This window comes from Bactrocera latifrons, unplaced genomic scaffold (assembly GCF_001853355.1).
Source record: "Bactrocera latifrons isolate USDA-ARS-PBARC rearing strain unplaced genomic scaffold, ASM185335v1 scaffold_572, whole genome shotgun sequence".
Taxonomy (NCBI): Eukaryota; Metazoa; Arthropoda; class Insecta; order Diptera; family Tephritidae; genus Bactrocera; species Bactrocera latifrons.
Genome location: NW_017537237.1, coordinates 11814 through 39408, shown reverse-complemented (window position 1 = coordinate 39408; position 27595 = coordinate 11814). Strand labels below are relative to the sequence as shown.

General features: G+C 35.1%; 2 protein-coding genes across 3 annotated transcripts in view; both read left to right on the top strand.

Moving 5' to 3' along the window:
• Positions 1 to 9338, top strand: part of LOC108974645 (spermidine synthase) — a 29697-nt gene extending 20359 nt beyond the window's left edge. The window contains exon 2 of the mRNA XM_018942612.1: positions 8523 to 9338. Coding sequence (XP_018798157.1) covers positions 8523 to 9261 — 739 coding nt within the window. The 3' untranslated portion in view covers positions 9262 to 9338. The remainder of the gene's footprint in view (positions 1 to 8522) is intronic.
• Positions 9339 to 12333: 2995 nt separating this feature from the next.
• LOC108974646 lies at positions 12334 to 15207 on the top strand. Of its 2 annotated transcripts, none has more exons than XR_001993808.1 (2): positions 12334 to 12878; positions 12958 to 13547. XR_001993808.1 is itself a non-coding variant. In XM_018942613.1 (2 exons), coding segments are annotated over exons 1-2 (528 nt in total). In that variant the 5' UTR covers positions 12334 to 12876; the 3' UTR covers positions 15147 to 15207. The 2 variants fall into 2 exon arrangements, 1 of the variants encoding a protein (XP_018798158.1); XM_018942613.1 differs by lacking the exon at positions 12958 to 13547 and adding an exon at positions 14621 to 15207.
• The last annotated feature ends 12388 nt before the right edge of the window (positions 15208 to 27595 follow it).

The following is a 27595-nucleotide window of genomic DNA, read 5'->3' as shown; positions in this document are numbered from 1 at the left end:
AATTTACAAATTGCAATGAAACCAACTAAACTAAAAAAATGTGGGCTAGTAGCAACGCCCTCTCTTAACGAACGGCAAAACTTATTGGACAACCTGGTATTTCTTGGTGAAGGACCGGCAGAACTCATTTTTGGTTTGGAGCGCGACCAAAAACAAAATATATATAATGTAATCAGCTGTTCTGCTGATAATTAGAGATTCATTAGTCATTGGAACGCGACCACCAACGAAATAAATAAAATGTAATCAGCTGTTTTGCTGATAATCAGAGATGCATTTAAAATATTTAGATATTAGTGAATCTTTGCACACATGTTGATAGCACTATGATGTTGCCGATTGCTGAATTGCTGATGGGCGGAATCGGACCATTGCACAGTGGTCGGTCTTGCGTGGAATCAGCAGCCAAAATACTTCCACTACATATATATATATATATACAGAAGTGAAACTTTTGCCAAAGCATTTTTAAAGCTTTTAAATTTTAAATTTTAACTAATTATATTAAATAAAAAAAATTTATAACCGAAAAAGGAATTTTTTTTAATATTATTCAACTAAATCAAAACAGATTTTAATAAAGTTGATTTACTTTTGCATGATAGTTTCTTTGACTGGTGATGAAAAGATCTGAGCGGCAATCGGTTTATCAAGTCCTGAATTGTAGCGATCCGTTAGTTCTTTCATGTATGATGGACTCGATACATCTTATTACTTGACTCAGCAGATTCTTATGAGAGCTCTTCAATTGAAACTGGTGCTAATTGAATAACATCAGGAGCGTGATTAAAAATTTTACGGACTGACGAAGGAAGTCAATACCAGGAATATTTTGAAGTTACTTCCTTTGCTATATCTAGCACAAATCTAGTGCTTTCAGAGTTTATTAAGCTGATTCCTTTTGAAACTGAATTCGAACAGAACGGCAATAGCGGGTGGACGAAGGTCTGCAGTTTTTCCAAATTTGTCTGTGCTCTTCCTCATTTCGCCATTTTATTATCAGTTATACAGGGACATATGCCGTGACAAATAAATTATTGTCTTCCAAATTATTATTTTTAAATATTTGCTTATATTCGCTCTGAMCAAAACTGCTACTAAAGCCACATATTCCTATTGATAATAGGTAATTAGAGGACCCATTTCGTTCATTAATTACAGTTCTCACGTAATGTGGTCCAATAATTTTTTATCTCAAGTTCAATATCGCATTCTGAGACTTTTATTGGCTCAGGATACTGTTTTTCCTTTGAAACTTTTTAAAAGTTAATAGCAAGTTTTTTGTTAACGAAGTTCTAATAAGTAAATAATGAAGGTTTATTAAATTTGCTTCGGTGATATTTCTTCACACATTTTCTAAACAAAAAAATTCAAAAATATATAGGCCTGAAAGTTTACACCGATGTGAACTGCCTTAATAAAAGAACGTATAAAACAAACATTTGATAAAAGTGAGAAAATGATAAAATGAAAACCAAAGCTCAAATATGTGTATGATGAAAAAAAAAACATWAAAAAAAATAACAAAAATACAAAAATTATAAAAAATAACACAAAAAAATCGCATGCCTGGTAGAATAACATGAATAACAAAGAAAGTTGCAGCTGAAATCAGAAGCATAGACTTAGAAAACATTAACTAATATGAAAAAGCTTGATTCATTTAAGGACGAGAGAGGTATCACAACTTTTTGTATACGTTAAATCGATGTAGAAGAAAAAACATACCACTCAAAAAGGCACTTATAAAACAATAGTTTTAAAATTATAAAACAACATATTTTTACATAAAAAGCATTTAGTTATAAACTAACATATGCCTTAATTATCAATATTCATTTCGTTTTAAGGGAATAAAACACGATTTTATATCGCAATTTAATTTATTATTCATAATTTTGCCTAGATTAACTATTTTCAAAATTTGTGTATAAATGAGCATCCTCCGCCGAACATCCCCACATACACCCACTATCACACCACATCAATTCAACTTCACAACACTGACACGCACCTTCACCATACTCGCTTCACAATTCATCAGGGCTTACAACCCACATTACACACTACACACCAACCAACCACATCACGCCAGCTGATTCCACACACCAAAGGAAAAAAGGGAACGATAAGGAGATCAGCAACTCACTTCGCTTTCGACCTCCACAGCGACTCCTACGCGTGTGCGGACATTTTTTCGAACCGAGCATTTTCAGCGTTTTTTCCCTCCTCCAGTTTTTTCGTCATCGGAATTTTAAACATTTAATTATAATTAATAATATTCCGGATCTCTCCACTAATTTCTTGTTCTCAGCACGGTTTTCGTAAAGGGAAATCCACAATAACTAATTTGCTTGAATTTGTATCACATGTATCAACGGGCTTTAGGGAGAATAAGAATACTGATGTTATATACACAGATTTTAGTAAAGCTTTTGATAAAGTAAACCACTCAATTCTTTTGAATAAACTTGATCTTCCTGGTTTTCAACCAATATTTCTAAAATTGGTTGCTTCTTATCTTAGTAATATAATTCAACAAGTCATATTTAACGATACTCTTTCCGACATAATCAATATGTCTTATAGCTGTCTCTTATACACATCTAGATGTGTATAAGAGACAGTATGAGAGCTCTTCAATTGAAACTGGTGCTAATTGAATAACATCAGGAGCGTGATTAAAAATTTTACGGACTGACGAAGGAAGTCAATACCAGGAATATTTTGAAGTTACTTCCTTTGCTATATCTAGCACAAATCTAGTGCTTTCAGAGTTTATTAAGCTGATTCCTTTTGAAACTGAATTCGAACAGAACGGCAATAGCGGGTGGACGAACATGTACAGCTGTCTCTTATACACATCTAGATGTGTATAAGAGACAGGTTTCTTGGTGTGATAGAAATGACATGCCATTGAATCTTAAAAAATGTAAAACGATGTGCTTTTCATGTAGATCTGTAGACCCTTCTTTTTACGTAATATGCTGTCTCTTATACACATCTAGATGTGTATAAGAGACAGGTATTAGAGTATGCTTCCGTGGTATGGAACCCTTGTTATCTAGTTCATTCTGAGAAAATAGAGTCCGTTCAAAAACAATTTTTACTTTTTGCCTTAAATCATTTGCATTGGGATTCCAGTTTAAATCTTCCCCCTTACACTAACCGCTTAAAACTTATAAATCTCCCTACACTCGCTAGTCGTAGGGAAATGCTTGGTATAATATTCCTTGTAAAACTCATCAATGGGTCAGTCTGAAGCTCATCTCTCTTGTCTGATATTAATTTTAACATTCCCGCTCGCTCCACCAGGCAGTTTAAACCTTTGCTTTTAAAATTGTCTAGAACAAATTTCGAGTTAAACGAACCATTCCGCCGTATATGTCACGATTTCAATTCTTACTCCAGCACATTTCATCTAACAGATTCTCTCTTTACCATTAAAAAAAATATTTTATCTACTCTTAACAAGTAACATTTAAAAATTATAAACTTTAATCTAAGTCTTAATTTTGGCTGTTGAAATTTTTGTTTCTGTAGCTGAGCAGCTTAAGATCGCAACGCTTAAAACTCTCTTGCCTTTTATGACTCGGCTAATTCCGCTCGTTCGCGGATTGCGCCCCGCGCGTCGATTGGGCGGGAGGAGGGTAATCGTTGGGTATTATTATTAAATAATAATTATTACCTCTTTACCAAGTGAACTTTTAAATACATTATACACCATCAAGAAAACGGCAATATACTTACATATATACACGCGTATACTTTTTTAAAAACAATTCGTTTGGTTTCCATTTTTTCCCATTTTTAAAACAAAAAATATTGTGGTGATCGAGAAGGTGAGTTAGTGGTTATTACAATTTGCTCATGATAAATGTAACCCAGCTCATTCCCAAGAAATAGTTTTGTTCAAAGCTACTGAAACAGTGATTTATTACCGATATGATGAGAAGGGCATTATAAGATTGACATTTCAATTTGAAAATGGTTGAAATCGAACTATAACCTCACCTACTTTCTATATCATTCTTTCACATCATTCTTTTACTTAACTTAACACTATTGGTACTATCTTTGGAGTATACCATCTGCACCTTTGAAATTGTGGTAATCGAAGTAAATCTGTGTAGATCGCCAGATACTGACTATGTACTTCAACTTCTGTGCCGAAAATATTGGCTAATTTGTTTGATATATTATTGTAACTCTGAGAAAATTTGATTCAGCATGAGCCAAAATGGATGAAATTGGGTCAATACGTCTCTTAGCCCATAAATCCCTAATATAAAGACTATTGGACTTCCGGTTAATTTTTACCATAGGTATCATTCAATCTTCTTCCAATGAAATTCGTGAATAATCTTTTCCTAGTTGTTCTATAGTATATCGCAATGTTAAAAGTGGATAAATTTTGGTCAACCTTCCTTAGGCTCCATATAAACAATGAGGATTTTAAACTTCGGGTTGACTATTTAGCGTAAACATCGTCAATACTACCCACACCCTTTTATACACAATATGGGGATTTTAAATTAAGGAGTCTGCCAATAAGGAATACGTGATTTTGACAGCTCTTAGTGCCCGTGTTTGTTAACGGATTTGTGGCAAATTTTGTTTGTGGGCTCAGATTTTTTCCGACAGTTTAGACGGTACCCCATATCATATTTCACGTCTGAACATCCACACATTGCGTGCTAAGTTTCGCGACTCGTTAATGTTGAGAAATGGTCCAGTACACKATAACCGAAATTCTAGTCGAAATGGTGCACCAGGTCATATAAAATTGGCCTAAACGGGTGGTGATTTGTTAACGAGGCGTAGTTTCAATTTGACCGACATTTTGTTGGAATCATAAAAAGCATAAAATTATCTGCATAAAAAACATCCATTTTTCCATTTTAATTCATTTTAACATCACGCCGTTCTAATTGGTACAATTAAATAAGGGGTCTATTTTAGTTTAATGCAAAAAAAATTGGTCACCAAATTACCTCACGTACCAAGCGCTTATAATGATTTTCGTTAATGTAATTTATTTTATACCGAATATATTTAACAAATAGTGCCTTAAGTTTGTTTTAATTTTATTTAATACAATTAAGATTTTTTTTTAATTTTTTACCGTAAATAACCTCCATGCTCAGCCACGAATATGCGACACCTAATTTGAAAATTATTCATTGCGGCATGAAAGGTTGAAGTCAGGACTGCATGCATTATCGATTTAATGGACTGCTTAAATTCAATCAGGGTTTTGTCTTATAAACTTCTTGGCATAACYCCATAAAAGAGTCTGTAGTACTCCATTCACGTGACCTTGAGGGCTAGCGGAAAGTGGAATTTATTGATTTAAATTCCTTTTAAAATTTTCATTGGGTTTCCATAATAACCGGTGCCAAATGTTAAAAAAATCATTTAACATCTTTAAAGAAGGGAGCGCATTGATTCCTACCTAATTTATTGATTTTATTCACTCTTAGATCAACATAGGCCTCATCAGACACAAAAAGGCAATTTATCAAGTTGTTATCTTTTTCGGCCATTTCAATAATTTTTTAGCAAAATTCTAGGCACATAGCCACAATGCAGCAGCCGCGATTTTTACTTAAATACGAATGTCGATGGTACGGTTTTCCTGCGACACTTTCAGATTCGACAAGCATTTGGACGGAAGTGACGGACTGTAATGCATGTACAGGTGCACTATTTAAACTTTCTCTCGGGTTCTCAAGCATTCATTTTTTAATAAGCTAAACAAAAACCTGACAAAAAAGGAAGCCGAATACTCACACAAAAAAAATTTGGGTCAAACCATGTCAAGTACACTCCGAAAATTCCGCTAAACCGCTGATTTTCAAAATTAGCATATCATTCGGTAAGGGATCAGACGCATACCTCGTTTTTTTTTTTTTTTTTTTTTGCTGATGTTATTGATGGTTAAATTATAGTTAACGGTAAAATGGCAAAACAATTTAATCATAAACTAATGCAGATAAATCGATGAAATTTTGTATAATCAAAGAAAAACGTTCATGTTATATTATAAATATTTCTTCATGGTCAAATTGTTTAAATAATAATATTTTACATACATTTTTTGTTAGCAAACTGAAGATTTTTATTACTTTTTCACACTAAAACAAAAATGCAAACTATGTGACAAGTGGTTTAGTGAAATTTTCGGAGTCCATTTGACGTGGTTTGACCCTATTCTATGTCTCTTTCTATAATAYTTTGTAGTGTTATTCTTATCCCTTCTTTCCTTGTTCATCAATAATTTTTTACAGCTATACGGGCGTATATGCTATTAACGCTATATGGCAAAAACGGGATAGTCCAAAACACTTTTTTCGAGGTTGAGTTATAGTAAAATAGTTATTTTTCCCTTTTCCAAAGTTAAAASAAACAACTCTTCTCTTCGCCTTCCAAGTTTGAAGCAAAGCTGTTAAGTAATGATTACTAATCATAATAATTAGTAATTACATTTTTTTTTGAAAGGTGAAGTAATGATTATATTACGATTATTTTCAGATTCGGACGATTACTAATTGATTACGATTACAGATAATCGGAACATAGTCAAGATTAATAAAAATTTCGAAAAAATAATCAAAAATAATAAAAAGTGATCGAAAAATAATTTGACTACTTTCGAATATTACTTTTGATTGTTTTTGATTATTATAATTTTTTTTTTTTTGCGAAATTATGGCACTAGTGTTTCATGTTAGTTGTTTTTTTTTACTGTTTGTTATTACTACTGATGTTCGTTGATTTGATAATTGATAACCTGTTGCATTCTTCTTGATTCTGCATTTTGTATCAAGTAAATATTTCTTTTGCGTATATTTTTTTGTGAGTGTCATGTTACACTTTACATACTTGTTATCAGGGTTGAGCATAGTACAATAAAAAATAAGTACAATAAGGTTTCTATTTCTTCAGTGGTAGTTAAATAGCAAAATCCATTATCACTGAAAATTTAGTGATAGTGGAAAAAATGTCATTATCACTAAACCTTTATTCATATTGAAAAATAAATTGCACTACCATTAAAGGTTTAATAATAGTGAACACCTTTAGTTATAATGAACATTTTTCAGTAACATAACACTGTTTCTTAAAGAATAAAAATAATACTACGTATGTATATGTATAAGCTGAAGCAGTATGAGGAAATGTATTCAAAATAAACCATCAAWAKTACGATCAGTGMGATTTTGTTTGCCATCGATTGACAATTCCAAAAATAGTACTCACTTAAATATTGCATTACAGTTACTCAAATGGGAGTACTCACTTAAATATTGCATTTYAATAACTCCAATTTAGTARCATTAGTTCAATKTTACAAACAAACTTAYAAACTAACACTTAACTTATGCATGCTTACGTATCGTCGGCTTAGCTTTTCCTTATAAGCTAGAGATATTGCACATATGTATGTAACATACAGTTCTTTAGCTATTTAAATGACAATGCAAGTGCTGACGAGATTTACCAAAAATATGATTTATTAAGGGAGGCATTTATTTTTTTTAACACGCCCTTAACGTTTTCAGCTCCAGTTGAACGACTGTTTTCATTTGCCGGGATCGTCAACACTCCAAGGCGACAATCATTGTCTGATTTTTCTTTTGAAAAATTAGTTGTAATGAAAGCCAATTGTAAATATATGTAAATTATAAAACTGTTTTTTTGTGAATTGAATGTATTTGTTTCCTTTATTATTTTTCCACGTACCACCTTTAYTTTGTATACAAAAACTATCTAATTTTGTTTTATTTGTTTTCCATGCAAATTTTTCAAAACGAAATGTAAGTATAAAATGATGAGCTTTCAAATTTTTTTAAAAATAATCGAAAAYAATCAAAAATAATCCTTGAAAGTAGCCGATTACTTTTTTGATTACTTTTGATTATTTTTGATTATTTTCTCGTAATCCTAACTAATCTTAATTATTTTTGGATTATTCGTAATCATAATTAATTAATAATCAGGAATTGTTAAAAACAGAATTATGTAATCAATACCATTCCTTTTCAAATTTAATCTAATTGATTACTAATCGTAATTATAATTTAACAGCAATGGTTTGAAGTTGAGTTAAACTTAATTACTATAACGGTAAAAGTATGGACATAATCTACTTAATGATAATTAATTTTTGTAGATAGATATGTGAATATCCTCATGGAAACCCTTTTGAAAGAGAATGTGCATATGTCGTTGAAGTTCATTTAATACTTGCTTATCCTGAAATGCAACTTTCAAGTGAATAGAATATTTTCACCAAATTAGTAATAGCAACAGGCAATTTGAATAAAAATTATGACGAATATGATGTTAATTTAGATGACAACCAAAGCAACGATTCAAAATAAATGTTAAAAACAAAACTATACAATTAAAATTAAAATTTTGGGGCTAACAAGAACTAAAGATTGGTTTATTCTAAGACTACATAGACGAGTTATGTGCAGTGTATTTTAAAAATAGTTTTGTTTTGTTTCTTTCAGTGCCACGTATGGGACATGTTTAGTTTTGGATGGAATTATTCAGTGCACTACTCGGGATGAGTTTTCCTACCAAGAAATGATATCACTTTTACCGTTAAATAGCCATCCTGCTCCGAAAAAAGTTCTTATTGTGGGAGGTGGTGATGGAGGTGTTGCGCGAGAAGTTTCGAAACATCCTTTAGTTGAAGAAATTCATCAAGTAGAAATTGATGAAAGAGTAGTTGAGTTATCAAAAGAATTTTTACCAAATATGGCCTGCGGATTTAAAAACCCCAAAGTTAAGCTTACYATTGGAGATGGATTTAAATATATGAAAGAACATGCAAATGAATTCGATGTAATTATAACTGATAGTTCGGATCCTGTTGGTCCTGCAGAATCATTGTTTCAAGAAAGTTACTATGAACTCATGAAAAATGCGTTGCGGCCAGGGGGCATAGTGTGTTCCCAGGGAGGAAGCTTCTGGTTGAACTGTGCGTATGTTAAAAAGATTATGGATGGATGTAAAAAGCATTTTACCAAAGTATCATACGCTCATACATCAATTCCATCTTATCCATGTGGACATATTGGTTTCGTGATTGGTTGTCTTGATTCAAATACAAATTTCAAAACCTCGTTACACAATTTTAGTGAAGCAGAATTAGAAAACATGAAATTGAAATATTATACCASAAATATACATTCTGCGGCTTTTTCATTACCACGATGGGTAGAATTATTTCTCTCTGACAAATAAGTAGAAGTAAAACTTTAGTTTGGTCTATGTTTTGAAATGAAAAAACCCAAACAATAAACGAGTTTTTCGCTTGGAAATTGCTTTATACCTTTTTTATCACGGTTTGGATGACTATTTTTAAGACGTTTTAAATACATATATTAGAAATTTTAATTTTCTTAAATTTACAAACCCTATTTCACCGGTGCGTTTTGTTTTTATTCGTCGAGAGAGGACTTTACTTCTGAATTGAATACTCAGTCCGAAGAAGCACCTGTTGGTAAGAGTTATCCTGCGTTGGATTTCCAGGGCGACATTGTTGGTGGTGTTTATACTAGTTCCAAGGTAAACGAAATTATCTACGACTTGACATGAGAGCCAAGTAGTGAGTGAGACGACTGTTTGTTTGATGACAGGAGTCTTATCCTCGTTCACTGCCAGACCCATTTGCTTTGGTTAATTGTCCAGTCTGGAGAAAGCAGAACTAACGGAGCGGGCGTTGAGGTCATCATTGGTCATCAATATAAACGACATACGTCAGCAGCAGTACATTCTTATGGAAGATTGTGCCTTCTCGATTAAAATCTCCAGCTCGAATTATTTTCTCCAACAGCAGATTGAAGAAGTTTCTCGATAGGGAGTCCTCTTGTCTGAAACTTCGTTTCGTATCGATCGGCTCGGATTGCTCAACGTCAGTTTACACAGACGTATTAGTTTTGAGATGATACCAAATTCAGACATCGCTCCTTTTCATGCTGTCAAAAGAAGCTTTGAAATCGACGAAAATATGGTGTGTGCCGATTCTCTTTTGACGCATGGTGAATATCTGGTCGCTTGTTGATTTTCCGGGTCTAAAGTAACAATGATAAAGTTCAATCAGTTTGTTGACGGTGGGCTCTAATCATTCACACAATACGTTCGGTAGAACCTTATAAGCGGTGCTTTGGAGGCATATACCACGGCAATTGGCACAGATTGTGGGTTCTTCTATTTTGTGGAAGAACTTCGAACTTCTCCATAGTCGGGCAATGGAAAGTCTCCTCCATCGCCATCGATTGGGGAGTCGCCTTCTCCTGGCTTAATACTAACAATGCAATTCAGCAGGCTGGGGAAATGTTTCTCCATAATTTTACATTGCTCTGGGCATCAGTCACCAGATCACGTTCTACAAGGATATGTTCCGGTCATAACACCATCTGTAGGTCCCGCATATTTTTTCTTAGAGCATTACACCACCTTTTCAAACTCTCTGTACTCACGCATTTTGGATTTTGTATCGTCTCGACGTCGAACCTTCCTTGCGTTTGTTGACTTGCGTTTTTTGCTGCACAGAGGCGGGTGCGAATCTTGGCTGCAACAAGATAGTAGTCCGAATCGATGTTAGAATCTCGAAGCGTACGCACATCTAAAACACTGGAGACGTGTCTTCCGTCTATCACAACATGATCGATCTGGTTGGTGGCTTTTCAATCCAAAGACACTGCGTTTGACCATATTTCGGACCCCGACAAGTCGATCAGCCTCAACCCATTTCAGTATGTTTGCTCGTGGAGGCTGAATTTATTTACTGTTGTGCCAGCTCTCATAGATGCCCTTCATGCGCTCATAGAAAGCATGTTTGATCACATGGTCCTTCCCTTTCTTCGGAGAATGTGCGCAAATCAGCGATATGTTAAAGAACTTCTCTTTGATGCGAATTGTGGCTAGACGTTCTCCCACCAAGAATCCTCCACCGAATTTTCGCACCTTTAGATGGCCACTGTTGTAAATACCACAAGGTCCTACTCGCTTCAGTCCTTGTCACTTTAGCTCGCCTTCAAACGGATGTTCTTTGGCTACCCAGAGGATACTTGTTTACATTCAGGTGTTGTTTGATGCTATGCACGAAGTAGTTTATTGGTTGGAGAGAGCGTTTATGGATTAGGAATTTGCTGGAGGAAGTAGCTTAAGCCCTGGAAATTTTTCAGATGGAATGGTCTTTCTTACGACAGAACAGTCTGTCCGCACTGTTTTGGGTTTTGGTTCTTAACAACATCCATAAAGAACTCGATGATCGGAGCTATCGGGTCATTACGGAAATTTCCTAAATACCGTCTACAAAGTAACTGAAGTGATATTTTAATTATAGCGCCCGTGGACATTCCTGATATTACTGTGAAGTGATTGAGACTCTCACTCGGGTTATGTGGATGGGGAGAAGTGACGCATTGACCTTTTCATGGATTGAAGGAGGGAAAATTACAGCGTAAGAGATACTGAAGAACTTGTCTTGATCAAAGTACATCTTACCGCGTTTGTAAGAGTTCTTATTGGACACCGTCCAATAGGCAGTCATACCTAAGTCTTAACGTTTTATCAGTTGATAATCTTTCATGCAATTTCTCCACTATTCAGTCTTTGCTAGGCTGATTATCAAACATTTCGGTAATCTTACCTTCAGCAAACCATAAGGCATAGTCAAAACTGATATTAGCCACCCCAACAAATTTGTGACAGGCTTAAGGCGCTTTGTCGATCAATAAGGATCTTATGATCCAGTATTTAAGAGCTTATATATTATATATATTATCGTCGCCCTCGCGACTTGGCACTCACGTCATTGTTGACAGTCATAGCTTTGAAGACCTAAATAATTTCGACTATCTTGCAACCAGTGTAAACACAACCAACAATGTCAGCCTGGAAATCCAACGCAGGATAACTCTTGCCAACGGTTGCTACTTCGGACTGAGTAGCCAATTGAGAAGCAAAGTCTTCTCTCGGCAAACAAAAACCAAACTCTATAAGTCACTCATAATTCCCGTCCTGCTATATGTTTTCGAGAGAAAAGTTCTGCGAAAGATTTATAGTCCTTTGCGCGTGGCCACGGCAAATATCGTATTCGATGGAACAATGAGCTGTACGAAATATACGACAACATTGACATAGTTCGGCGAATTAAAAGACAGCGGCTACGCTGGCTAGGTCATGTTGTTCGGATGGACGAAAACACTCCAGCTCTGAAAGTATTCGACGCAGTACCCGCCGGGGGAAGTAGAGGAAGGACCAAGTGGAGAAGGACCTGGCTTCATTTGGAATATCTAATTGGCGCCAAGTAGCGAAGAGAAGAAACGCGCTGTTGTTAACTCGGCTATAATCGCGTAAGCGATCTAAGAAGAAGAAGAAGCTATCACAACTGATTATCGTTCTAAGTTGTAAAAGTAATAACATTCCAAGGATCGACTTTTTAACCTAATCTAACCTAACAGTGCGTCCGCAACAAATGTTTAGCAGATCGGAAACGATAAAGGACTTGTAGAGTTCGGCCTTTGTTCATCTAGAGAGGACTTCACTTCTTAGTTGTCTACTTACCTTGGAATATGAGTATAAATACAGAGCACTTATAGAGCTTTTTTTCATTGATTTTATCACTCACCATTTACCTGAGCACTTAACCTTTAAACATAATACAAAACGCAAAAAAAGTATTTATAATTTCGGAATCGGACTTTATTTTGTCCTCTGTAATTACAACAGTTGTGAATTAAATGTTTCAACATTTATTCGGATGAAGCTGCGACAGGCGCTGTGTTACCAGTTCAAGAACTAAAACGAGCCTCTGTGTTATCTCACGATGAGCGGCAGGAGTAGATCATTATGTGAGTCAACTTTTTTGACATATTTTCAAAGGTTATTATTGTTCGATTAATCGGTTTTTTTTTTATAAAATTTCTGGAGTTATGACTTTGAAACTGGGCGATGACTGCGATCTGAAGGTAAGCAGTAGTCCCGCCCTCTTAATGGTTAAATGCACATATCTATCAAACCTCTACAGCTACCTCAACAAAAACTGCAGGGAATATGTATATTTAGAATTTTTTTATACACTCAGTAAATCAAATTTTGTGTCGAAGTGTCAAGGCGCGACAAGCAAGCTTACTTTCCATGTAACAAATTTTTAAACTCTATCTAAATATACACTACAAACAGCAATTATAAATCATGGTACCAGAATACACACGAAATGGAACAGGTGAGTTTCATCAAATCATCATGTTCGATGGACGTGGCACCGCTCATTTTAATGTCAAACTCCGTATCTCAGGATCTACTCAACCAAATTCGGTATATAGTAATATTAGCAGCTCGTCCCGGCTTCGCACGGCATTTCCATATTGGCATGTAAAAATAATTATGATATGAGTATAATTTTGTATGAATGCATGCATAGTACTATTTACAATCAATTTGGCATTGAATATTTAATAATTTTATTTGGTTTTTATATAATATACTATACTAATAGTAGTAATAGAAATTGAATTTATCACAACAATAATAAATAAATACATATATCGGCATGTGCGCGCATTAATCTGCTTGTTCATACATTCATATATTACATACTTACATATGCATATGTACATACATATATTTGTATACACTTCCGAACAAATAATGCACAAGCATGTGTACACATGTGAATATCTCACCAACAAAAAATTTAAGCACTGTTCTACAAACACAGCAATTGCTCAAATAGCAGAAGCATCAAAAGTCAATTTGGCAACCGGATTGGCGAAGCCCAAATGTAGTAAATTTTCCAAAAAAAACACAATTTCATTCATAAAGGCAGGCGCAAATTCTACAAGCGGCCTCGCTTCATTCATAAACAGACACCGTAACATCTCCCCGAGCATGTCTTTGCCTACAAGCGTCTTTTCGTGACGATGGCAAAAGCTAAAAATCATAAATTTAACAACTTTTTGATGCTTCTTCACAGAAATAAGTCATAGCAGGAACAGTCAAAAACGCAGAATGGTGGGTCGTGTCAGCTGATTCGACCTATCTTATGGGCGCGCAATGTAAGTGCCCATTGAAAAACGCTACTCAATTCTCTCTTTGACGTCGGATGACGTGAGAATCTACAGCATTTTGGTTTTTGCCGTCTAAACGTGTCAGCTATTGCTCTCTCACAACCCAGGGTGGCCAATATCTATATACTGTAGTAATTATGAACTTTTATAGTTCATTCTGTTTGAAATTTTCTTAAAATAACTCAAAATCAGAGTAGAGTGTTATTATTCATAAATATATAAACTATTTTTATTAGTTTGTTTTCAGTTTTGATATTTTATATTATAAGAAATTGTAATTGAAAACATAGATGTGTACAAAACTATATGTGCGTATTGAGCAATGGCAACATTGTTGAAATGTAAACAAGCGCCAACGTCAAATGAAAAATTTATTGGATTCAAAAAGGAAAATACACGTGTGGAAAGAAAGAAAATGTGGACGACGAGAAATTAATAGCTCTAGTTGAGACTATAGTTTTATAGTTTTAGTATATTAATTGAATATACATTTTTGTATTTGTAATAAAAACTTAAATTTACAGGGTTAGATTCTCACAAAATATTTGTGAAACCGCTGTCACTGACCAGCGTCAGTTGCAATCAGCAGCTGAAGAAACACAATTGCAGCCACATGGAGAAGCGCAGGAGGTGGAATCGGCATCACCGTTATGGTCACCATTAACCCCAATTACAATATCGCTGCCGTCGTCATCGCCTCCTTTCCCCGTGGCGCTGAGCATACCATCCCCGACTCCTTCTTCTACATCAACCTCGCTTCCCTCAGCATCCTGCTCTACTCAGGTGGCTACCAAAAAGGGTAGAAAGCGAGGGTCATCTGTGTCTACTAGCGAGGTTGACCGGAAAATAATTGAAGCCATCGAGCTTTTTAAGAATAAATGCTCATCAACGCAAACAACCCAGCAAATCCAACACCAACAAACCGCAAACCCGGCTGTGCAGGCGTTCAGCACTTTAATGACGTCCATTTTTAATAAAATGGACGAAGAAGAGCAAGCAAGGGTAGTGGAGAAAATGTTACAAGTTGCGTTTGAAGTTCAGAGAGAATAATATTAATAAAACATTTAATAATATTAATAATAGAGAGTTAATTAATAAAGAGTTATGAAGTATTTATTTTTAAATTATTATTTCAGCTTTATTTATATTTTGTGAAATAATTAATTTGTAATATAAATAATTCCAAAMATATGCTTTTATTTTTAGTTAAAAAAAAAAATGAAATAAACGATCTCATGAACTAAAAAAAAAAGGTATTTATTTCTAATAAGGTCCTCCAGGAGCATATGGTCCTCCTGTAATAGAGTGTAAATTGTTCTGGAATGGTACAGATCCTTCATTTATAAAATAGTTAGCAAGTCTCTCCCTTAAGTTAAACCCATTTGAGGGACCTCTAGGCACCGAAGTTCGCATTGGTCATAAAAAGTTTTCATTTCCGGTGCTACTTACCGGCATGAACAATGTTATGTCCTTCCATTCGATATACATAGTTCTCCGGACAAAACCAGCGATTGTGATCATTCAACATTATAAAATTGTATAAGGCTATGCAAGTAATCACAATTTTTGCACAATTTTCTGGATTACATTCAATCCTTGTTTTCAAAATTCTCCACCGAGCAGTCAATATACCAAAGGAATTTTCTATGACTCTACGAGCGCGTGACAATCGATAATTGAAAATACGTTTCGTGTGTGTTAGATTAGATCTTGGAAATGGGCGCATTAAATTATTTCGTAATGGGAATGCAGCGTCTCCAACGAAAAAGTAAGGAAAAGGTTCCGGTGAAACGTCAGACAGTGGCACAGGAGATGGCAAAGGCAGAGTGTTTTGTATTAGTGCATGGCCAAATGGAGTAAGTCGAAAGATTCCTGCATAAATAATAACAGAAATGAATTATACTATAATGTTAAACATTTTAATGTACAGTACCTCCGTCACTTTGACTTTCATAGCTGCCAATACTAACTGTTGTGAACGTATATTTCGCATCACATACAGCCATCAAAACGATGCTAAAGAATTTTTGATAATTGTAAAACAGCGAATTGTAATTGGCCGGGCACTTAATAGCAACGTGCTTCCCATCAATTGCACCGACACAACTCAGAATGTTCCACATATTATAAAAATCTTTTGCAATGTCCTTGTATTGAGACTCTGTTGGCTCGCTTACATAAATTGGGGAAAGTATCTGCCAGATTACTTCACACGTCTCTAATATGATTTCGCGTACCGTTGACTTTCCTAACTTATAGCTCCTTACAAAGCTCTGCACCGACACGCCTTGTGACAAATAGCTAACAATTGTAAGAGAAGTACATATACATATATATAGGGGAGACCCGGGTAGCTTCGGCTTTGGGGTACATTCGGCAATCGCGTTTTCGGTATGAAGGAACAATCTGCATTGACCATAAAGTAGCGAACACTTATCCACCACTCATAAAAAATATTGATTTGTAGTCTCACATCTCTCTCTATGCATTCGACAAATTTACATGTGCTCTTGTGTTTTCGGGAGTGCTGATAGTGTTTTCGACTCTAAAATAAAAGTGTATTAAACCCTTTTGTGTTTCACTTCTTTTTTAAACTTTGGTCAAAACTAAAAGGTGAGAATGTTAACTCTGTGAAAAAGTGTGATTAAGGGATAAAAAGAGTGAGTTACTTAAAATAAAATAGGGAAAACGAAAATGGGAACGTCCGGGGTAGATACAGCGTTTTGTGTTGGGGCGCCTTTAGCGAACCTATATTTTTGCCGAATGTGCCCCGGGCAGAAATACAAGTTCGCCGAAGGTGCTCCGTATAATTTTTTTTTTTTTTATAGATTTGTATAGATAGTGAAAAATGGTTTGAAATTATAAGAGTAAAGCACAATCGAATATTGACGAAAGCAAGATGAGAAAGGCAGTTGCAGATATTTTAAACGGTGTAGAAACGCCAACGTCTGCAGGTAAAAAATATWATTTAAAACGACAAACCATCGAATTCCGAGTAAAGAAACAAGATCCTTTAGTCGGTCACACGGCTGGAGACGCTATGTACCAGTCAAAATTTACCTGGAGACTCTTCGTAAGCCAGAGCGAACTAGCTTAGCAAGACTAAAAGGTTTCTCAAAAAACCCTGTCGACGAATTTTATTTAAACTTAAAAAAACTTTATGAGGCGTATTCATTTCAACCAAATGATGAGATGAAACTGGTATTACGACCGTCGTTGATTCGCCAAAGGTTTGTGATTTAATTAACGATTTTAGCTATAATGTTTAACAAATTCGAGGTGCTTTTCAAATAATTGCAACGAAGGGTGAACGACAGGTTAGGCAAGCTGTTTCAGCTGAGAGAGGCAGTTTGGTCACCCTTGTAGGAATAATCAACGCCCGTGGAAATCGGCTTCCATCCGCCTACGTTTTTCCACGGTTACGACAAAGTTCCCAATTTTCAAATGGATGTGTTTCGGGTAAAGGTGGTTGGATGATGTCGGAATTATTTATAGACGTTCTTAAACACATTCAAAATAACACAAAATGTTCTAAAGAGGAACCGATTCTTTTGCTTCTCGACAACCATTCATCTCACTGCAGCATTGACTGCATCAATTATTCACGGGATAATGGAATATATCTATATTCGTTTTCCCCTCATACTTCGCACCGTCTCCAGCCACTTGACGTGTCAGTTAACGGACCATGTAAAAAATTTCTTCAAACATCTTTTACTGATTTTATGACAAACAATCCAGGAAAGAGAATAACGATATACGAAGTTGCCCACCTATCTAACATACCATTCCAAAGAGCATTCAGATCAGAACATATAATCAGTGGTTTCCAGTCAACAGGAATATATCCTTTCAACTCCCAAAATTTTAGCGAAGATGAGTTCGCTCCGGCTGATCATACGGATGACGATAGTTTGACTGAATCTCTTCGGCTTCAGCCTTATAATATTGTTAATATTACAGACCCACTTCAGCTAGATCAAAGTGTTAGTGCACCTGTTTCCCGAACACCAGAACAAATTCGTCCCATTTCCCGTTTAAATGCTTCTAAAACCACTGCTCGATCTGGCTGCTCTCGAATTTTGACAAGTTCGTGTGAGAAAAAACGGATGGAAGAAAAAGCGTCTACAATAAACTCTCAAACGGCAAAAAGAAACATTCAGTTTCTAGGTAAAAAAAAATGCTCGTAAGAACAAAAATACAAAAAATATTAACAAAAAAAAATCCAACTGAAGACTAAAAAGCCTAAAGGTTCCGTTAAAAATGATATTGATTCTTCTGACGAAAGTAACATAAGTGTTGAATACGCAGACACTGACCAATCAGTTGGATCTTTCGTTGGTGGCAAAGAAACGCCGGAGATGGAAAAGTATGTTCTTGCCGGACCTCCTCAAACCTGCAAACAAAAAGTTTATCATGTCGCTGAAATCATTGAAAGCCTTAGTGAATGTACATTCACAGTTAGCTTTCTTAGGAAACTTGATGTTCTGCAGCCTATATTTATCAAGCCCGAGAACAAGGATATATCATTGGTTTTGAAAAGCGAAATTATATTTAAACTTCCTAACACGGTGAATCCTGCTTCAACATCACGTAGTCGCACTAAATATATATTTGAAAGCGATCTTAGTTGCTTCAACATCAAATAACCTTRTTATCACTAAAGCCAAGAAGGCAACTAAAGTACCATAAAATATGCTTTTTGTGTTTCCCTTTATATTTAATAAAACGTAAAAAGATTAAAAAAGGGTTTTTTATTTAATAACTAAATCTCACCACATGAACGACGAAGGCTTTTCAGCAATTGCCGGAGCTACCCCGTCCCGGGGTATATTCAGCAGATTTCACTCTTTTCAATTAACCTTAAATAAATTTGTCTCCGCTACAATTTCAAGAAAAGTTTCACCAACATCTTTTTAAATAATGTGAGACTCGTTCAAGATTATATAAGTTTCGATTCGTTGGATATTTTCTGAGATATCCAGGTTCAAAAAAAAAGTGCCGCAGGTACCCCGGTCTCCCCTACATGCATACGTGCATTTATTTGCAAAACACAACAAATCAGCTTACAGTAATACCAACGAGAGCCTTTCCTTGGGTCCAATCCGCTGCCATGGCTTCTTCAAGGATTTCCATACCAAACTCAGTACCAAATTGTAGACGTCCGGCGCGTTGTRTGCAAAAAAAGTTGTTCTGGTTCGGTATTTTTCATTACCAGAATAGTTTTTATCTGGTAACCACAAACGCCCCAGTTCGCCCCTTCTCTTTTGTTTTTATACTTTTTATATAAACTATATAAAGAGAACAATTCACACAAATTTAGAAACATTTCACTACTATTGTCTGAAATGTCAAACAAATGAAGTGTTAACAAAAGAGAACAGCTGATTTCTGCGTTTTTGCCACGTTTTTCACTGTGCACACATTTTGGCGATGAGGAAGGAAAGGGGAGGAAGGCAGTAGCGTTTTTCACTGGCTCTGCTATCAGAAAAGAGGCAACTACGGAGTTGTCGATTTATAATATTCGTCCATTCTAAAATATTCTTCCGTGACTCGCAAAAATCTGCGTCGATATGTATGTAAGCTCATAACATATGCTTACATATTTACGCTAGTTTGTAGGCGAAGCTGTTACAGCGGCAAGGGAAACGGTCAACAGGCGGCCATTCGTTTATTTTTTTCGGCACAGCTTGCATTTTCTATCATCACACAAGTGCTGAGCCAATGAGCGCGACAGATATTAGAGTACACACGTTCTTAGGGACACAGGTATTGAGGCAGCTGCACAACTACATAATTGTGTCCCTAAGAACGTGTGTATTTTAATATTTGACAGATGTCGCTTACAGTCTGTCGTGGTCAATGTGTTCAGCATTTCACTCTTCGACCAAACGCAAGTTTCGGGAATTGGTTGACCGTGACAACGGAGATGCGAAAGATGCGTGCGGCACTTGTTATTATGATTGTATGAACATATGTACATATATGGCACGCATTTGCTTTCGTAACCCTACTGACAAATGTGCCAAAGAAATAATATATGTACATATGCATGTGTCATAGAAATTCTATTGGTACAAATATGGAAATGATAACGAAATCATGCGAATATGCATATGTCGGCGCACCCTAATAGTGTGTGGATATTGGTATGCGTGTGTGAGTGTATGGGTGTACAGTTTCGGAAATTTCGTTAGAAGACTAAGTTCCTCATCATGGCATCAGCCGTTGATTGTGCTGTGATTGGTTGTCTGCATGTTGTTGTTTTAGCGGGGCGAYAGCGTGGCGTCACTATCATCCAATGTGGTTGTCTACATGTCGCCTCTTCAAGAAGGCGAGACGACAGCGTGGCTAAACGGTGGCTAAAATGTTTGAATGCAGATTAAGGAGACAACAGAATCACTTTGCAACCGACAAAACACGACATGGCAAACACGATGGTCACCGTGAAAAATCAAATGTCACATACATMTCTACCCAAAGTACAAAGAAGGAAGTTGATAGGAACAAGGAATTCAACCGAGAAAAGCGAGTGGAACAATGCAGCGTTGCAGTACCTAAAGGATGCCTGAACCACAGAGACCAAATTTTTTAAATCACCTTTGATTCTGGATCGGAATGTTCGTTAATGAAAGAAAAGCTAAGTATAAAATTTTCTGGTAAAAGATTCAATAATATTGTTATGCTAAAGGGTATAGGCAGTATTGGAATATGTAGGAATATGTAAGTCACGTTAAAATTGACGATAATTTTATTGAAATTTTGTTTTATCTAATAGGCGATGATGATATGCAAAATGACATTGTCACTGGCCGTGAAATACTTAATCAGGGTTTTAATATTGTTATTTCATCAAACCAATTTAAAATTTCAAGAACCAAAATTGYTAATTTATGTACTGGCAGTGAGCCAGCCGATATTAATACTGAGCTTGAGGGACAAGACAAAATAAAACTACATTCATTGTTAGAAAAGTATTCAAATTCATTTGTAACTGGTATCCCATGTACTAAAGTCAGAATTGGTGAAATGAAAATTAGATTAATTGATCCAACAAAAACTGTACAAAGAAGGCCGTATCGTTTAACTCCATGTGAGCGAGATTTAGTTCGAGAAAAAATTAATGAATTACTAAAATGCAATATAATTAGACCAACCTGTTAAGAAATAAAATGGTTCAGACAGACTTTGTGTTGACTATAGAGAGCTAAATTCAAATACAGTCGCTGATAGATACCCGTTACCACTTATACAAGATCAAATAAATAGACTTAGAGGAGCTAATTACTTTACATGTGGCCAGTGTATATTATCAAATTCCTTTACATTCAGCGTCTATTGAGTACACGGAGTTTGTAACGCCAGATGGCCAATACGAATTTTTATCTATGCCATTCGGGCTCAGAAACGCACCTTCGGGTTTTCAACGATTTGTAATGCAGGCACTATGGGATCTAGCAAATTCCTTTGACTACAGATTGTTCTAAATGTTTTAACAGAGACTGGGTTTCCATTCAACCTTACAAAGTGTTCTTTTCTGAAAACATCGGTTCCATATTTGGGTTAAAATGTAAGTGCTGGTGAGATTCGTCCAAGCCCACAGAAAATTATAGCGTTGACTGCTCTTCCGCCTCTACAGTCAATCACTTCATTCAGACAATTTATTGGATTAGCGTCAGTTTATTAAGGGATTTTCACAATTAATGAAACCGTTATACTTTTTAACTGCAGACAAAAATAAATTTATTTGGAAAACAGAACATGAGCAGATACGGAAAAAGGTCATTGCCATTCTTACAGAAAAACCAGTTATTGTTACCTTTGACCCAATTCATCCAATCGAATTGCATACAGACGCAAGTTGTACTGGCTACGGTGCAATTTTATTAATAGAATTAATAACAAACCTCAAGTAATAGAATACTATAGCAAAACTACTTCACCTGCAGAATCAAGATATCACTCTTATGAATTGGAAGCCTTAGCTGTTGTAAACTCCTTGAAACATTTTCGACATTACTTGTTTGGCACGTGTTGACTTTTTGTCGAGAAATTCTTCTTTAACAAAGTCTACTTCGGCCGCAAAATTAGTCGATGAGAAAAGAGTAAATTTAGCTGAAATTTCAAGCAACTGGCTTATTGCCGAACAGCGTCGAGATTCGGACATAGTCGAAATTGTAAAAAAATTAAAAGATTTTTCTCTGCCTATGAACTGAGATTTTCATCGGAAAATACAGAGAAATGGCAGAACACGTTGTTTACCAGTGGTGCCACGAGCTTTCAGATGGTCTGTTATAAACCAAGTTCATGAGTCAATAAAGCATTTAGAATTTGATAAGACATTAGATAAAACTTACGACTTTTACTGGTTTGACAATATGTATGTCAAAATATGTTAAAAAATTTGTTGACAACTGCATCACTTGCAAAATGTCAAAATCCACCTCAGGGAATATACAGGCGGAATTGCATCCAATACCAAAAGTCACTACTCCTTGGAACACAATCCACATCGATATAACAGGAAAATTAAGTGGCAAGAGTGATCAGAAGGAGTAGGTTATTGTTCAGGTAGACCAAATACGTCTATCTTAGTCATAGCCTTAAATTAGACAGTGAGTGTTGCATAAAAGCCGTTCAATCCGCAGCTTTATTGTTTGGAGTACCAAACCGAATAAAAGCTGACTAAGGGAGGTGTTCTACAGGCGCAAAGTTCAGTCAATTCTATTCAAGCTGCAAAGAATGTGTTGGCCACCGCAGTTTATGATAAAACCGATTTGATGAAAATAAGGCAAAAGTAGTTAGATACAAAGTTGGAGATTTTGTGTTACTTAAAAGTGAAGAAAGACCTCAGACCAAGTTAAGTCCGAAATTCAAGGGGCCTTTTGAAATAAGAGAGGTTCTAGAGGGTGACAGGTACATTTCAAAAACTTTAACCAATAAAAGAAATTATAAATATGCACACGAATATTTAAGAAACTTTCCAGAAGCGCAAGTGCCCGAGAAACTTAATGTGTATGATGATGATGATGATGAGAATGTTGTTGCAAGTAGGAAATCCGTTGCGAACGGTGAAGGGAGCGAAATAAAAATTTTGAGAGTAAGAGAGTGTTGAAGTCACTGAAGAAAGTGAGATTAAAAATGTTAAGAAGTTGCAATCACTAAAGAGAGTGAAGTAAACGAATAGGAATGACAAACTATATGAATGGTTGGCTAAAAAGAATGGCAGAGAACTCAGATCATAATGCAAGCACAAGTGCAGAACACACTAATGGTTGTTTTGATCATGGCGTGTGGAGTATTTGATTGAGTAATGAATTGATTCTGTGACAGTAATGTAGAAGTTGAAAAAGACGCTGTTGAAAGAGACAGTAATAAAGAAAGTTGAAAGTTCAAAGAGACCATACAGTTGCCTTAAGGGCTTATAACGATGTTTATAATAATAATGTGGGCACAAGTGCAAAACAATTGTTTTATATTTATTATAACGTAAAACCTGTGTGGTTAATAATAATGTAAAAATGAGCTGTGCTAAAGAAGAAAGATTGTGTATTAGTTAAGAAGGAAACTGAAATATGAAGATGTAATTTGTCAATGGAAATTATAAGCTTAGATGAAAAACTAGAAGTTACATTTGAATAAAATTTTTCGAGTTAACCGAATAATAATACAGCACTTTTGGTAAAATTTCACGAGGTCGTGTAATGGTCAGGGTGGTCGTGTCGGCCCACCCTAATAGTGTGTGGATATTGGTATGCGTGTGTCAGTATATGGGTATACAGTTTCGGGAATTTCGTTAGAAGACTAAGTTCCTCATCATTGCATCAGCCGTTGATTGTGCTGTAATTGGTTGTCTGCATGTCGCCTCTTCAAGAAGTACCGTTTTAGAGGGACGTTAGCGTGGCGTCGCTGTATATAATAGTTCAGTGTCCAACATGTGCGCCAGGTAACATACAGGTATAACATACATACAGTCAGCAAAATTCGTATTCATACACCCTATTTTTTCAATAAAAATATAAAATTTCAAGCCAATTTTGAAATGAAAAACTAGATTTGGATGAAAAATTAGAGCAGAATGCGAAATGTATTGATTTTTATATAAAAGTAAATAATATTTCCATAAAAACTAAAAATATAATATTAACAAACGCAAAATTCGTATTCATACATCCCTATCTGAAGCATATAATCAAAAACATAAATTAAAATTAGTATTTAGTGGGATATCCTCTTTGTTTAATAACTGCGTGCAATCGTCGTTGCATTAATTTCACCAAATTTTTCGTTAGTTTTGGAGATATCAAAACTAAAAATCTGAATTTATGCGTCAATTGTACTTAAACAAATATGAAGCGATAGAATATAACTGTTTTACAGTCCTACTAAAAAAAATGATGCCATAAAATAAGTCTGATCTGTAGGAATTTAAAGATAAAAAAACCAGGATTGTAGTGTATTTTCTATGGAAAATTTTTACAGGCCTTGGTCCAGTTCTTAATGTTCATATTAAGGGCTAAAATTTTCAGGGAGTTTTGTTTAGGGTATTTCCAAGGAAATTTCGTGACGGAACTGAAAAAAATTAATAGTTAAAAAAAAACACCCTAATATTATAAAAAACAATTTTATGAAATTAAGTGGTTATTAAAAAAAAGCCACCATTTCGTTGAGTTTGACAAGTGTCACATATTTATATCACATTTGAGTTAATTGGCTTCATTTTCTATTTCAACATTTCGGAGAAAGTTAATAAGATACCAAATACTAATCGAATACTGAGTACTGAATTCTTTCACAACATTTTTATACTCTTACAATATGTTCCAGAGCTTACTTTAGTTTGGTTCGTCAAACGGATGTTTGCATAACCTAAAACTAATCGAGAGAGATATGGGCTTATATATACATATATAAATGAACAGAACCCAGTACAGTACAGTACATAAATATATCAAATATCAATGAAGATATCAGGATAAAACTTTTCATAAATAGTGCTTGAAACGTAATCCATATCACGTTTAAAAATAGCCAAAATCAAACCATAACCAATAGAATCGAAATTGATTCAAGAATTAACTCAGCTCCTTAATAGTATAGTAATATATCGTGGTTCATATACTTCCCTAAGCCCGTACCGATGATATTGATTTTGATTAAAACAAAGCTGTTTTTGTTGGCTTCTGTGAATGTCATATATTTCTTCCAACAACTTTTTTGTCACCATTCGATATATTTTCTCAGACCTCATGTTGAAAATGGGACAAAAATATTTCTTAATGTGCTGGATTTTGTATAGAGCAAAAACATCATTCTAAAATTATGCAAATAAACAATAAGGAGTGTATCGGCTTAAATTCTATTGTCTATTATTTCAATTTTCCAACATATTTTAATACGAAGGTGATCTGTAAACTCAAGAAAATTACAATTAATTACTTATTTTTATTATTTTTGTTACTTTTCTGAACCAAAACCGTTGGTAGCAATGGTTTAAGATTAAAATAAAACAGAAAGAAAAAACTGTACTTACAGTACCCTGCCAACCCATTAGGAATAGGGACAATTATTCATATAGTTTTGCGTTCATAGTCAAATAAACCAAAAATTATTACGATATGTGAATGCAACATTTTGTATAGTATTTATTTGAAAAATTGTGAAAACTTAAACTTTTTAGTATTTGGTTGGCAAACCTTTGTTTTTATTAACAGCCTTCACTATTAGAGGCATACTATTAAAAAAAAAATATTATCATAATTTTTAAATCTGGATCATTTAAGCACACATTATTTATATTATCTTTAAGTAGGGTTATTCTGGGATTTCTTCGGGAATATACCTTCAATTTATGGAACGTTCAACAGTTTTCGGTGGGGTTTAGGTCGGGTGAATTGGACCCCTAAGGTAATATATTGATATCCGAGTTGTGAAGGACATCAGCCGTTCGTCGGGAGGTGTGGCAAGGCACCTCAGCGTGTGTATAAATGTACTGGGCTGCTGAAGGGTTCAATGTTGTCAAATATGGTACAAAACTATTGATCAAATCCCCAATTTGCAAGGATATGCACAATTCACTTGTACCCCCGATTAAGCATAGAAATTAATATTCGCGAGGCATTTCTTGTATAATTTATTTATTTTTAAATTTTCCTTTTAATTGTTGATATATTTATAATACAATGCAGTTTTAAATACATATATCTAAAAGGAAGGATCTGTGATGTTTTATATAATGAACGAAAGCTGCTCACAAGAACCGGGTGGTGACGAAGTCTAGCAAAAGTCCAATTGAATTATGTGTCGACGCAGCGCAATGTATAAACGGGAACGAATGTTGTTGATTTGTATGTTCTGAATTGTATGTGCTGGCCAAAATGTCGACGCGGCGCAGTGTGTAAACGAATATGTGGTCGAATCGTTTAGGACGAATAATGTTTCCTATCCTGCTGTCCATCCTGTTTGGTTAGTGGTATAGGTGTGGTGAGTTGTGTTGTAGTAATCACCTGTGGTGAATTACGCTGCTGCATTAGTATGCGCCAGTTTTACCGTGTAGAGGGAGTGGATGCTTACCTCATTTACACAACTATCTTAATGTACATTGATGTACTGCTCACTAGTCATCATTCCTTCAACAATATAAATTGGTCCACGACCTTCCAACAATCATCACATTGGGGGAATATTTTACCGTTTTTTGAATGCAGTCCTCCACATAACGTTCACACGATCTAGGTCGCACGAATTGAATGGTTTCTGTCACTGTTTCTAGCCGGCATTCGTCGCTAGAGTTACCGTGCGATTCTGTACTGTGATACAGTATCAAGTCTCTAAATTTGATAGAGAAAATTTTTGAGACTTGAGACGATTTTGCTATTCTGTAAGTGACAGTCACAAAATTTATTACATTTAATAATTCAGAGATGCTTTTAAACTTGAATGAAAATAAATGTGTCGAAAAATAAAATTTTCTGTAACATAGTCAAAAAAACATAATTATCAATCAAAATAGAAATATATGTCGACTTTGTTTCATAATATTTTCGAAATTTTTATAATATTTATTTATTTTTAACCTTTATGTGTTTGAGTTGCTTACAAAATATAAAAAAATGACAATCGATTAATATCTATGATGATCTCTATTTAGTATATTCAAAATGGCAGACAAGAGTTCGTTTTGGTTTTGTGACGTGCTAACTACCAGGTCTTAAATTTGAGTCAATAGTTTGAGGCTAAAGCTAGAGACGGTTTAGTCAATAGTAACTAGTCACCAATTGAGATTTTACCACAAAATGTCTCAAATAGAAATTAGAGACTGCTTACAGAATCCCGCTATTAATCTTTATTAAGGAGAAAATCATGTTAAATAGCATGGTAACTTTGAATGGGGGACTTTCGGCGGACGTTCATAACTTTTATGTTTACCTTGTTTCAATACACCTTTGTATGATTCTGATGGAGTTTGACCAGAGAACTTAAAACATAGAGAAGGTGCA